This window comes from Peromyscus eremicus, chromosome 3 (assembly GCF_949786415.1).
Source record: "Peromyscus eremicus chromosome 3, PerEre_H2_v1, whole genome shotgun sequence".
Classification (NCBI taxonomy): Eukaryota; Metazoa; Chordata; class Mammalia; order Rodentia; family Cricetidae; genus Peromyscus; species Peromyscus eremicus.
In genome coordinates, this window is record NC_081418.1 from 30,627,085 (window position 1) to 30,642,158 (window position 15,074).

General features: G+C 39.8%; 1 protein-coding gene and 1 long non-coding RNA gene across 2 annotated transcripts in view; one reads left to right on the plus strand and one right to left on the minus strand.

Moving 5' to 3' along the window:
- Positions 1-1,892: 1,892 nt before the first annotated feature.
- On the minus strand, positions 1,893-7,963 carry LOC131905701 (uncharacterized). The gene is made up of 3 exons (XR_009378020.1): positions 7,727-7,963; positions 6,054-6,229; positions 1,893-2,094 (listed from the first exon to the last, which is right to left on the minus strand). It is a non-coding gene; the product is annotated as an uncharacterized LOC131905701 (long non-coding RNA).
- Positions 7,964-8,133: 170 nt separating this feature from the next.
- Positions 8,134-15,074, plus strand: part of Cftr (CF transmembrane conductance regulator) — a 146,612-nt gene continuing 139,671 nt past the window's right edge. Inside the window, exons 1-2 of the mRNA XM_059257413.1 lie at positions 8,134-8,934; positions 9,193-9,355. Coding sequence (XP_059113396.1) covers positions 8,274-8,934; positions 9,193-9,355 — 824 coding nt within the window. The 5' untranslated portion in view covers positions 8,134-8,273. The remainder of the gene's footprint in view (positions 8,935-9,192; positions 9,356-15,074) is intronic.

Sequence of the window (15,074 nt, forward strand, 5' to 3'; positions counted from 1 at the left end):
GTGACTATATCTAATGGCTCTAGAGAAGATCTTATTTTCAACACTAATCCACAAGTGGGGTAAAGATGCAGTCCTGGGATGTGGGGGTGGGGATAAGCTGGGGGAGACTTGGGGCTACCATATTTTACAGGACCGGGACGAGTATGTGGTTACTGATGATGACACTGATGCTGGCCAGTTACTTTGAGCTCAGGAAGCTAATGCTTTACCTTGTCCAGATTTCAGTGGAACTTCGTTCTAAGATGTGAGACGGTGCAGCACACTGCCTTCTCTACTGTATCCCAGCCTGACACAGAGCTGACAGGCTTTCCCAAAACGCTGGTGGAATTGGAAAGGTTCCTTGATCAGGGGATTCATTTCTTTTTCTTTGCTTTGAAAAACATTAGAAATTTGTGTTAAGATTTCTATAGACAGAAATGTATGCCCATCTATGCATTTTTCTGTGTTTATACACTAATATGGAGTGTATATAATACCTTTCATTCACTTCTTGGAGTATACATAAGGTCATAGGTCTCACTGAATTTTGAATAAGAGATCCAGAAATCCCTTTTTAAGAATGTCCTCCACTCCAACTGCCCAGGATCAGGATTTCCTCATTTCAGTGGCATAATCTCATTTCCACACAGCAGGGAAGATGAGTGAAGTCTGACCAGTCTAGGCTATTTCTGCTGTTGGGGCTTCTGTTGCTGCCACGTGTCTGATGAAAATAGTTAGTTCTTGGACTTGCTAGGAGAGCTTCAGTGGGAGAGGGAAGGAGATGAGAGGATAATGGGGAGGGGTGAAAATAACAAAAATGCATCCTATAAATATATGAGATTGCCAAGGAAGAAGAGAAAAGAGGCTCTTTCAGTTTCTGCTTCCACTACACCTTATTGGAAAAGACTCTCACCCAGGTCTTAGCTGGTTCTCTCATTCCCATTATTAGTCTTAGCTAGTATTCTCTTATACATGGACTCGTAAAGTCCTTTCCAGAGCCTTCCTAGAACCTCAAGATGTGTGGGTAAAGCCAAGCTTCCACCTTTAGCTACACAGTCAAAAGTGGCTCATTTCTCACCATGCAGAAGACACTAGCTTGAAACCTTCCCTCTAATAGTGGAATGGCCTCTCCTTTGGGATGTCTGATACCTCTTTCTGAGCACTTCAAGAAAGTCATCTGAAAACTCAAGTGAATACCAATTACAATGAACCTCAGAAGAAATAGAGGAGGCAATCTTCATCAAGCCACAGGAAAGACCTTACTCTGTTTTTGCTTCCTTCCTATTTCCATCCTGGGTTCCATCCCTATTTCCATCTAGGAACTGGGTCCACTCAATGAAGTCCAAAGAAAAAGAAACGAAACATTCCCTTGGTGATAAGTCCTTGTTTTCACCCACACAGAGAAGCAAGAGCACAAGTGGTAAAAGGCATGTCCTCTCAGTTAGTCAAGACTGTTGCTCCTGTTCTAGCTATATGCAGAACAGTGACTACGCATTCACCTATGGGGCATACCATTGACTTTATTCAAATTCACATGCTCTCTCTTGAATTAATGTAGTGTTCACTTTTTGTACCTTAATTTCTTCATTTGAAAACATGTATTTATGTGATTGGAACATACTAATTTTACAGTCTTTCCTAAGACATATAATGATACCTATAAAGCAAAAGATGTATACAACCTACAAGTACTTTCTTGCAAAGATAGTAGCAAGCTAAATTTAGTTTTAATTCACTAATAATGGAATCTGTATTTGAAGGTAAAACTTTACAGTGGTCAAATTTGTTTAGATGAAAAATGATGTAAATTCATCAATTTGATTTTATTTCATTAGCATGATTATGCTTCCAGAAACATGTAAACATTCATATGTCTTTAAATACAAGTTTTGTGCATATAAAAGAGTACCTTAAATACCTGCCATCCTTTGTCAGGGTTGCTGCTTGATAGCTGTACAAGAAAAAGAGCAATCCCAGTTGCTGTTAGCTCCCACAATGCAAAGAGGGCCTAATCACTGAGCAGGAGTGGCTTGTCCTTTTGACCATTTGGATTAATCACCATAGCTGCACCAATCACAGTGAACATGAAGATCAGTAAATAGCCATCATAGAGCCCTGAAACAACAAGGTCTTTTAGACTGTCTATGAGCATAACTAAACCATGAAAGAGAACTTTAAACCTGTGAATTTTCAATTTTAGCCTTCTAGGCCAAAAATTATTTAGTGGGTAACTATCTTTACTTTCTGTCCTTCATACTCCCTTTAAATAAGAAATTAGTACAAAATGAACATAAAATGAAATTTAATAAATTTAGTTGAAGTTTTTGAACATGATGGCAGTGTAACAGATAACTCTGTAAATCTCTGAGTACGGCTCTTTCATAAATGAGTTGGGGGGGTTCTTTCCAGTTAAACATATATTATCTTCTAGATGTTAGACAGAGGATTATATATTGTACTGAACTTTGATAAACCAAGACTTTAAGAATTATGATCAGTACCCATGTGCAATAAATATTTCCATCAATCTATGTTCATAATCTACATTTCTAATTTACTATGTTACCTGCTTGATTGTAAATCATCCACTTAGAGGGGAAGTTAGAAATAAGTCAGTTATCCGCTGTTGTGTTTACTGTGCTTCACTGACTAGTTAAATGAAACATAGATGCCACAGACCTTATGAGAAAAGTCTCATCATTTTCCCTCTTGGAGTTCAAACTTATCAAACTATTTTTTCAGTTGTGTAGGTAACATCTGGCTTCCAGCATGAGGTCACCAATACAGTTTAACTTGCTGTTAAGAATTCTCTTGTTTGTGTGAAAGCTTCAGTGGAAAATAAGCGGAGAATGAATATAAAGAAGAGAACATTTCAGGACCACAACTTTAGGAAATCCCAGAACATTTATTAGTTTCTATCTTGGTGACAAAGCTGTGTTCTGAATATTGTTTGTAATTGTTCCAGCTCATTAGTAGCATTAATGATATTCCTGTCCTACATAGCTGAAGGATCTTTTAGACTTTCTGTATAAGGAACTACCTTTAAAATTCAGAAGACGTTTGATCTCAGTCCTCGGGGGAGGCTTTGCCCTGGAGGAGGTGGGAATGGGGGGTGGGCTGGGGGGAAGGTGAGGGGGGCCGGAGGGGTGAGAACAAGGGAATCCGTGGCTGATATGTAGAACTGAATTGTACTGCAAAATAAAATAAAAAATTAAAATAAAATAAAAAATAAAAATTCAGAAGACGTGCCAGGGTGCCAAATTCCATCTGGTCTTAGTTGTTACAAATATCCCACTGTTCACTGAAAATCAGAGGAACCAGGAAGCAGAATTAGAAAAAGTCTTCAGCGTGAAGAGGTCAAAAGTTTGTCTATAAAATGCACCTTTGCATATAAATCAAAATTATCTTACCCTTGTAAGAGTATTTGACTTACTCACTTTCCTGCCAGTTTTATCCAGCCAAATAACATCAAAGGGAGTGGGAACCAAAGTCCTGAGATCTCTGATAGGCTCAGCTTTCTGTAGTAGTTCATTTTGCAAGTTAACCTGAGTTTCTGATGCCTAACTACTATACATAAAGGTAATTTCAAACATTTCTTGAATGCTTATAAAATTCTACATCCTTTATGTCTGTACATCCTATTTAATGTATTTCATCCTGTAGTTCTCAACTAAGGGCCAATTTTCAGCCCTTTCCCTCAGATATCAGGTACTCTTTTGAGATGATGTTTGTTACAACTTGGGGACTGTGAACTGGTTTTAGTAACACTTTTGGGTAGAGGCTAGAGATGCTACTAAACATCCACGTCAAAACATAACTCAACTATGTGTGTAATGGCACAGAGCTAGAGACATTTCTCTCCTAACCCACTAAATAAATATCTAGTTTGGGAGAGTGATTAATCATTTTTAGGAAAGAAACTTTTCTTAAGGGTAAACTTATCTAAAGTCACACAGTTAAGTAATTGGTGGTACCAGATTTGAGAACTTAGCTTTTGTTTCCTTAAAGCTCAAGTGCCTTTTATACACTCTGGTACAGTTTCCAGAGAAAAATTGACGACTATGAGTAAATTCTGAGTTTGCTGTAGATACTATCCCACTCTGTGTATCAACCATGCTATCAGGCTCCTTTCCCCCAAAAGCTTAACAGCAGCTATTCCTTCTTGAGTATCTTCAGATTTCCCCTTTAGGATGTCATCTCATCTATTAAGTCAGGAACTACGAGAGCGAATGATTGCTTGGTTGTCCTTGCTGCATTACTCATAAGGAATGAGTTAAAATGAAACAGGGTACGTGGAAGCAGAGTTCTATGTGTATATCGTGTGTGTGTGTGTGTGTGTGTGTGTGTGTGTAAACAGATTTGTTTGACCAAATGTAATGTTGGAAGCATAAAAGATGGCCAACTGGGCTGTGTAGGGTATCTCCTTCCAGCCTTAAACAGCGTTGTAAGCCTGTGATATGTATTTGCGTCATGAATGATCCTTGTGACAAGCTGTGGAGGAGCTGTGACTGCCCCTGCCTTCTGCCTTTGATAAGTTTTTAAGCACAGCCATACTGTACATGTGAAGCTGGTGAGGTCTGCCTTCTCTTTTGGGAGCTTGTCTTGCTATGGAAGGATATTCTCATCCTTCTACTTCTCTAGATTTCAGTGTATCCACAATTGCTACCCACTGAGGACAGAACTCCCACAGGAAAGATTTGGATACACTCAAATTATGTTGAACATGATGGATCAAAGTGAGGTGTAGTATGAGTGCACTCTTAGCATCTCTAATGGGGAGAACTTCAGCCATTCTCTAGCTGGTGGAGAAGCATATGACAGGAAGCTTATATTGCTAAGGTCATTTGTAAAAAGCTCCTGGCACACTGGTGAGCGTACAGTAGGTGCCAAATAGATATGGATTCCTTTTCTTCTTTCTTTCTTTTCATCCACTTTTTTACTATTCCTTTCTCCCTTCCTCTGGCAGTGCTCTCTTCTTAGTATATCTTTAGAGATATGACACAAGAGTGCCTGTTACTCATCTGTACTGAAGATCAGCTCTTGCTAAAATGTCAGTCAATCCTGCAGACCATTGTGTCTGAGTCCACCACTGAGTCCCAGGGCTCAGAAAAGACTGCTTAGCTTCAAATCCCATTTTCCTCTTTCATTATTACTGACTGATCACTCTGTGAATAGGACCCAGGATTTGGTATATGCTAAATAATGCTCTGCCACTGAGTTGCACCCCTAGCCACCTCTGTTATTATCAGCCACGTAACTTAATTTGGAAATTAATAAATCTTTGTTCCTCAGGTTCTTCCTCTGCAGCACATGATATTAGTTACCTGTTCATGAATGTGTCCTAAGGATTAAATGAGGTGAATCACTGTATGTTTGTAATTGTATTCAGGATATATAGTAAATGTCTAATGAATGTAAGCTATTGTAATAATGTTATAGGATAATATGAACTGGTATTTGATTATCTTGAAGAGAAAAGTCACTATAGCTTACTATCACTTCTTCTGTTCATCCTGATATGTTGATTTCCCTTGAGATTCTCATTCACAACCTTATTTACATCTGAACATTTTTCTAATGCATTTTCACACTTGTATCAGGTATGTACCTAGATACAAATTCTGTATATCATATCTCAATTACTTCACTTGGACATGTCTACTTTGTTGAAATCTTCTCCCCAAACAAGTTTGGGATGTGATGTTTTATTATAAAAATCCAGGTTGTTCCTGTGCTCATGTGTATATACTTAGAATGGATTATAATGTTTACATAACATTTATCAAAGATGTATAACTCTAGTGGCTTCTTGCTCTGTAGGTTTCTGCTTTCCCGTCTTATTGTTGAGCAGGTGTAGAAGTTTTAACTTCATGAAACTAATCTGGGGAGAAAGAAAGCTGTGGTGACAGAATGTGAATACATGATGGGAGATTTGATTAGAAGTAATGCTGCACACTGATGGGACTGAATGCTTGGGACCACATCTGACTTTGAATCCACTAATACAGACACTTATTCACTTGGATGCTTCATCAACTGGAAATGGCATAATAGGCATGCTGACATGTACTCACATGGCTGTTGAATGAATGATCCCTGGGAAATGCCAGAACTAATTAACTTTTCATTGTCCTTTCAAGAGGAAGCAGCTTGAGATCTCCTGAAGTTGTAGAGCTTGGTCAGCTTTGATTGAAAGTGATGAACTTAAGTCTTCATCTTAGAGTCACATGATGGTGAGAACAAAGAGGAACTGATAAGAGATTAATTTCAGAATCTGTGCATCACATTTGATGGGTCACACTAGTACTTAGACACAACAGAGGGAGGGTGGGGAAAGGACAGGGTGAGTTCAGTGGCATAGCTGGGGAAAGTCAATAGTGAGTACTGAGTTTCAACGTTGTCATAATGGCGAGATAAAAACACAAATACAGTACTTCATAACACAGAGCTAGAAAATACTGAAGCTCCCCACTACAGTCTGTGTGTAAGAACTTTATCATTTTTGCTATTTTTTAAATCAAATTTAAGACACTAAAAATTAAATGTCTTTACAACTGTTTTAAGATAAGGAAAAAGGGTAATGTAGATATGGGAAGTAGAGCTGTAAAGCCTCTTGGTCATGATTCATTAATTTAAATGTATTTTCTTGTCTTAGCAGTATTATGAAATACATATTTTATTTGTGTTGTTAGTTGGATGTCCACAAGTCAAAAATCAGATAATCCACAAGTAAACACCCCTGTGTTTAGATGGTGAGGCAAGAATCAGGCCAGAACACTTCAATTTTTGATTTTCTTTTTAAATCTCAAACTCTAACCTTGGAACACTCAGCCCTAAATGGTATATCTCCATCAAATCTATCCCCTCAGGGCTCAGAGAACCCTGTAGAAGAGAAGGCATGAAGAGTGTAAGAGAAGAGAAGGCATGAAGAGTGTAAGAGCCAGAGGGGATGGAGAACACCATGAAAATAAGGCCCTATAAATCAACATGAGCGAAGGTCATATGAACTCGCAGAGACTGAGGCAGTAGGCACAGGGCCTGTCTGGTCTGTACCAGCTCCTCCGAATGTATATTATGACTTTGAGATTAGTGCTTCCTCTTGAGAGGACAATGAAAAGTTAATTAGTTCTTTCTTATGCCTTCCTTCTCTTAGGTTGTTTTCTGTTTGTTTTGTCCAATTCCAATGTGTTAAGTTTTTGTTTTATTATATATTATATTATACTACATTATTATTCCTTAGTAGCCTGTTTTCTAATGAGAGACAGAAAGGGAGTGGATCCAGATAGAAGGGGATGTGGAGAGGAACTGGGAGGAGTAGAGGGAGAGAAAACAGTAATCAGGATATATTGTCTGAGGGGGGAAAAATCTATTTTCTTTTTTTGTTTTGTTTTTTGTTTGTTGAGACAGGATTTCTCTGTGTAGCCCTGGCTTCCTGGAGCTTGCTTTGTAGACTAGGCTGGCCTCAGACTCAGACATCTGTGCCATAACTGCTTAGCTAAAAAGAAAATTCTATTTTCAATAAAAGGAAAAATATAATTCAAACTCTATTTTACTTGTTTTGGCATAACAGGGTTCAGTAATTTAAGGGTTGGTCCTTTAAAACTCAGCAGGTTTTTGTGTTGGACACAAAATTCTCACACCAAAAGCTTGGAAGGAAGGCACATAGCCTGGAAAACTGTCAAGGTTCTCAGGGAGCTAAAGACACAGGCAGGCATTTCTCTCAGCGAGCTCTTGGTGAACAGGATACCTTTGCTTCAGTGACCCTGGGTTTCTGTCAGTGTCTTAGTCGAGATATTTTCTTAGCAAGACTAGGAAATCTAAAGGAAGGTCATTTAGTAGACAGTCCACTTGTGACTCTTTAGCACACACGTAAAAGCCTTCTGAAACACAAACCACAGCACACACTGAACACATCCTGAGTGGAAAGTGGGGACAGCAGTAGCTCCCTTTGTCCTCAAGGACTATGGCTGTAATTATGGCATATCAGGACATTGTGACTTGTGCTTATGACACACATGTACCTCATAGGGGAAAGCAGTAGCTCCCCTTTCCTTGGTAGGGCTTTTGCAGTAATTATGACATATCGGAATTGTGACATATGTGTATGACACACATGTACCTCATAGGAGTCTGTGCCGCTATGGCTACCCTAGAGCCTTCAGTCAACAGAGCTTAGGTCCTGTCCAGCTCTTGAGGGGCTTGCTGAGGTGGATGCCTCAGACTACCGTGGAACTTTACAGCTTTCTGAGTCTGTGCTTTGATACAGAGGAGCTACAATTTCATCTTTGTTCACAATGGATCCTGAAAAGTTAACTGTAACTCAGCCATTTGAAGCTAAGGAGACAGGCGGAAGGAGAGAAAGAGAAGGAGAAGGAGGAAAAAGAGGAGAAAGAGATGAAGGCAGAGGAGGAGAGGGAAGAGAAGAGGGAGAAAGAGAAGGAAAGGGAGAAAGAGAAGAAAAGGGAGAAAGAGATGAAGGAGTAGAAATAGATGAAGAAAGAGATGAAGAAGGAGAAAGAGATGAAGAAGAAGAAAGAGATGAAGACGGAGAAAGAAATGAAGACGGAGAAAGAGACGAGGGCAGAGGAGGAGAGGGAAGAGAAGGAGATGGAGGAGGAGAAAGAGACCGAGAAAGAGAAAGAATTGAAGGCAGACAAGGACAAAGAGAAAGAGAGGGAGAAAGCGATGAAGAAGGAGAAAGTGGAGAAGGAGGAGAGAGAGAAGGAGGAGGAGAAAGAAAAGGCAGAGGAGAGGGAGAAAAAGAAAGAGTTGAAGGAGGAAAAGAAGAAGAGGGAGAAGGAGAAGGAAGAGCCGGAGAAGAAAGACTCGCGGAAGCCAAGGGGGTCAGTGTGTGGTCCTTGACCCCACCTGTGAAGACTTGCAAGTCCCACAGATTGGCCGGGGGGTTCCTGGGTCTGATGTCTGAGGTGCCACAGCTGCTGCTGCTGCCTGAAGGTAGGGGCGCGGGGGGCGCTGGAGGGCGCCGGGAGTGAGAGCCGGGAAAAGGAGGCGCGGGCGGCATGCGCAAGGCGCGCAGGAGGAAGGAGCGCACGGGGCGGGCGCGGGGCGTGGAGAGCAGCGATTGTGGGGCTGGGCTAGCCGGCGCTGGCTTTTAACCTGGGCTGTGGAGGCGGGCGAAGAAGGCAGAGGGAAGGGGAGGTGTGTGGGACCCAGTTGGTTGGGGGGAATTGGAAGCAAATGACATCACCGCAGGTCCGAGAAAAAGGGAAGAGCCAAAAGGATCGATTGTGTCCTGGATATACAGAGGTCGAGTCCAACCTTTACTTGTCGGGACACAGACCTCAGTGCACCACGGAGACATCATGCAGAAGTCGCCTTTGGAGAAAGCCAGCTTTATCTCCAAACTCTTTTTCAGGTGAGAGGGTGCCCAGCGGATCTTTGCAGGTGTGCCCATGCCAGAGAAGGGAATGAATATGGGCAGGCTTTGGGAAAACAGGAAGAGATTTTTGTTGTTTTCGTTTTGTTTTTAAAGGTGTGCTGTCATTCATTGTTTTAAAGAAAATGTGGGTTTTGTAGAATAAAATGAAGCTGATTAGATAGAAAACAAAATCTACTTGCAACTGAGAATCAGACTTGAAACACCTAAATATATTGCAGAGCAATAGATTTCTTGAGGCTTTTTTTCCTGAAAAGTTGTAAATAATAAATTTGCTTATTAAAAAATTCTTAAGATTGGTTCATTGTTTTCTCCCCAGGAAGCTTGTCTGCAGGTGTCATGCCTGTATGTAGTAGGTGCTCAGAAAACATTTGTTGACTGAATTACTAAAGTCGAGGAAGTATATTGTACTTTTTGCTGTTGTAATATTGAGTAAGTCTAGCATGCTCACCACAGTTACATTATTCTTTTTAAGAATGTGAACAAGTCAGTTAAAATATTTATTTTTAAGAAGCAGAAATATTAAAAGCAATGCATTGAAAAAAGCAGTTACCATGGGAATATGAAGCTGGGGTTCTAGCTACTGAAATTATATCCATTGACACTCAGGACATTGTTCTCTTATCCGACATTGCAGGGTATGAGCCAAAAACCTCAGTCTAGTGGGTTTTTAAAATTAGAGTCGAAGTTGGAAGACCTCAGCAAGAATAATTAGGCACTTTGCTTTTGACGTGCTCCGCGGTGCTTCCTCTACCCTGTTCCCTAGTGTGAATGAATGAAAAGGACAGCTCTCTCAGGGGACCTCACTTGACTCACAGCTCCTCAGTGAATCAGCAAACGAAAGTATCCCAAGTGTCACATACATTCTAAATGTGCCCCGTGGTGTGGGTAGGAGGCAAGGCTCAGCTTTCAGTCTTCCTGATGTTCTTTCCTTTGCTGCAGGTTAGAGCTCAGGGCTGAGTACAAGAGCCTCTGTGGGAGAGCTCCTCCCGGTGGATGGGAGAGAAGGTCTTTACCCTTTGGAATTACCTTTTGTATTCACAGTGCCTTGATCTATTTGCCTACTATTCACAGCATCAGAGTGTTAATTGTCATAAGTTGTACACTTTTATGAGAACGTTTTGAGGAACCTAAATGTCAATATGTCTGAAAAGTCAAGTTTTCAGGAGAATGAATGTCTCGTGTACTTTTCCCACTTAGTAGTAAGAAAGAAACTTAGATTGTTCATTTATCAGTGTTTCAAAAATCTCCCCACTTTATAACCCACCTAATTTATTTTAGAGTGCTTTACAAATGCTCTTAGGTTGATTTGGAATGGAAAAATATTATAATGGCTGTGAAATTTGTTAAGAGCATACTTATTTCTGTTCTCCAAACGATTTCGTAATCAGTTGCTTTAAGAATAGGTGTATTTTTAAGAGTTAAGTTCCTACTATTTATAGGAACTGACAATCAGCTAAAGTACCAGTCAGTGATTAGAAACTTCCTTCTGGACTGCACTTTCAAAGGTGGAACCTTTTGTCCACTGGACTAGACAGTGCCGCCTAGTGTCAAGGACAGTGGGCTCTGGGTTCCTTTTGCACAGACTTAGGCTTGCTTAGGCGACAAGTCCTTTCACATCTCTGTGTTCTGTGTGACTTGACTTTGAAAACTTGAAGGCTGTCAATGTGTGTATAACATAGTGGGTTAATCTGTTGAGGAATATGTCCTGGGCTTACTGGGGAAATGCTAGCTGCTATGGTTATTTTCCTGTGTTCTTTACAGTACCATGCTCCTCGTTTGTGTAAGACAATGAGTTTACTTCTGTTGGGCATAATTTTGTGACTGTCAACCTGTATATGTGATGTGTATGTGCATTATATGTTTGAGTAGTTAATGTAGGGGATAGTCTCATCTAATATGGATTTACTAGATATTTAGTGGAAAGCCATATCCTCAGATCTCCTTAAATGTCTTGGAGTTTGACTTTCTGAGTACTGTCCCATCAGTTTTAGGGTCATAAAAGACTAAAAAAAAGCTGAATTACATCTATCCACTATTATGGTCTGGGTTATGAATGTTAAGTATCGTTTTAATTATCTAGATTATGTCACTTAAACCAAAAGAAGTTTAATAAAAATGTAGGTACTTTTTTTTTGATTTTTGGTTTTTCGAGACAAGGTTTCTCTGTGTGGCTTTGGAGCCTTTCCTGGAACTCAACTCTGTAGCCCAGGCTGGCCTCGAACTCACAGAAATCCACCTGCCTCTGTCTCCTGAGTGCTGGGATTAAAGGCGTGCGCCGCCACCGCCCAGCAGTACTTTTTATTTTTGCAAGAGTTTGCAGCAAGTAAAAATTTGGAAGACATTAGAACTTTCCTAACACAGAAGACAATTTTAACCATGAAAATTTCGAGTATTTTTTGACTTTCATGGAAAACACATACATTAACTAAGATGTTATGATAACATTTATGGAATAAATTCTTTTTAAACAAGTGATGATATATTTGCATAGAATTTATGATGCATATATTAATGGGATTAATTTATAAAAACTTTTGATTTGGAGAAATGTTTGAAGTTTACATTTTCATATAACTGTAATAAAAAGATCATGCTTGATGTGTACCTGTTAGTGTGTATGTGCATGTGTATGATGTGTATGTGTGTTTGTGTGTTTGTGTGTGTAGGCTAGAGGGCAATATAAGGTGTCATCCTCAGAAAGCCCATCATCTCCTCTGAGACAGGTCTCTCATTGACCTGAATTTCACCAATTATGTTAGACATGCTTGCCAGGGAGTCTGAGGGTCCTCCTGCCTCTGCCTTCCCAGCACTGGGATTATAAGCATGTGCCACCTTGCCCACCTTTTTACGTGGGTGCTTGGGATTGAACTCGGGTCTTCATGCTTGTGAAGCACTTCACTGACTGAGCTATGAATACTTTCAGAAAATTGGGTAGCAGTATATCCATTTTGTTTCTGATCCATGAGCAGACATTATCTTTTGTCTGTTGGACAAGACTTAGGCTATGCAAATCCAAAAGCCAATTTTGATGTACTGACAGTGTAGTCATGGTACTTAGAAGACCTGGTAGAGCTGAATTCCATGTGTTCTTTAGTTAGTTGATAGAGGCCATCCGGTGGCTGTCCCTCCAGGTTTCCATGCTATCGTTTGGCTTTTTCTCCATTAGGAGTTAGATGAAGCCACATCTAGAATGGGGACCGTCTGTTTGGACAATGTACAAATGTTGGCTCTGTACCAGCCCCTCGGGACTATCTTATGTTTCTTCTCCCTTTGTCGATCATGTTTTGATATTACACAGCTCAGAGTTTTCAACTTGGAATATATGTTAGTTTCATGTCAGTTTTGCTTGACTTAATGCACAGTTCTAAGAGCCCCTCCTGTACATGACATGATGAAAATGGTCATTTATAGTATGTATTATAATAAACATCTTGATACAGTTAAATTTATTTTAGTTGATATCACAATTATTAAAATCTCTTCCATGGTTTTACAGCACTTACTACACAATACACTTTTAATATTCAATCCCTTGCTACCCAGAGCAGAGGAAGCTATTATTTTAAAAATAACTTCTTCAGCATGTTGTTTGATATAACAATGAAATACCCTTCAGTGCACACTTAATGCTGATACACAGGGGAAATCAAGGCTGTTGGTTTTCTTTATGGAAGTTGGGCTTACTGTGATAATATTCAATTCCTAAGTGTTGAAACTTGTTTAAGAGGTCCACGGATGAATACCACCATAAAGTATATTATTACCGCTAATGTCCTTTCACAAGAACCTGTCATTTCAGTGTGATAGCACTATAGATAAGTATAGGATTGGTAAACCCTAAGGGAAGGGCGTTAACCATTTAGCATGCAGTTAGACATCATTTGTTGAAACTTTTAAACACCCGTGAGTCAGCAGCAATTTTGGCCATTTTGATCTTCTGTTCCCTGATGCATCTTGTGTGGAACATTTCCTCAGAGCCAAATCCCTGCAAAGCAATGAGTTTAAGAGGGGTAAACTATGAAAGAGGTCTGTTTAGAGACACTGACGGAGTGATTTCATAAATAGCATTATCACAGAGGGAAACATTATTTTAGTGGCTTCCCTTCAGCATGTAGGTTGTTTGTGTTTTGTTTTGTTTGTTTTTCTGAGTCAAATCAGCATTACAAAGTGGCCTTTTCATAGACTTGATTATCAGAGAATTTGGGCTTCTAGCAAGAATCCTGTAAAAGTTTATTTTTCTAATAGGTGGCTTACATTCCTTCAGAGCTTTTAAAGATGTGGGTTTTACAACTGTGTCCATGTGCTGAGGCTTGTCAAATTTTCTGTGTAGCTTATTAATAGCTATCTGTTGGCATTAATGGCTATTTGACATTGTAAAGTAACTTTTGTGTTGTAGTATTCAGACCATTTCAGGACTCCTAGATCCCATGGTTTTAATAACTATCTCTTGTTGAAATTGTGTACATTGTGGTCATCTCTAGAGATCCATGTATATTATATATTGATGTTGTTTAGCATTCCTGACATGGTGACAATCATTCTGATAAAATGGATCAGGGGAAACAACTGTTGACCTATTTTCAATACAGAAAGTATTCCTTGGAATTGTCCTTGTGATACTTTTGGCCGACCCTTTAGAAGATGACTTGATGACTCTTTAATCTAGGGTGAGGAGATGGTTTGGAGATTTTTGCAGTCTTTGACATTGTTAGGATTCTCAGCCAGGAAGACATTATCTTGATATTGTTAGATAATCTGCCGCAAAGAGCCACATCTCATATTTCCTTGTAGGTCATGATTCAGAGCAATTTTTGAAGGACGCTTTAATTCATTTATTCAGCACTGCTGTATTCCGTGCTAGGCATTAAGGTGGTAGAGGTGTTGCCTTATGAACAAATAAATATCTTAACATTGAGCATCTTAAGGCCTGTAGAAGCCTTCAGCAGAGACTCCCTAAGCCAGACTCATGCTTGGGCAGGCTACTTTGCTGGAGATGTATTCTTGTAGTCACACCCAGAGGAAGTCATTCTGCAAGTATTGTCCAGACAAAGAAAATGGGAATGAGTTCAGAGAAAGATGAAACACAGAACAGACTGTAGGTAGGAATGATGGAAAGACCAAGCAAGAGACCTTCAGGGCTTCAGAGAAGGTCTTGAGTTTGTCCTGCAAACATGTGAAAGAGATGTAGGAGATAGGTTTGGAAACTACCAAGGGGCTAGATCACCAGGGACTTGGTAAAGTCCTTAGTGCTTTATCATACTGCCAGCGAGAAAGGACAGGATTTATGCAGGTAGGGATGTGACCATGTCAAGCTTGTTGCAGTTTTGTAAAAGAAGTGATGACTTTTAAAAGAGTGGCAGAAGGAATAGAAAAAGGCATGGATTTGAAAGATGTTCAGGAAGTAAAATAGACACGTTTCTTAACTAGAGGTAGAAGGTGAGAGAGAGAAGAAGAAAGAGGTAGATTGGTAGACTGGGAGGATAGCATGGAGGGTGATGGGTCTTATGAAATGAAATGATTCAACTGGAGAAGAAGCCTGGTGTGAGGATGGAAGCTTGGTCAAGTCCTGCATGTCTATCAAATGAAAAAGCAAATGGCAAGGTGGCATTAGACAGTCATTTGAATACATTCTTTGACTTATCAGTACTTTCTTTTCAATAAGTAATAATTAGGCAGAACTAATATTTTATTTGGC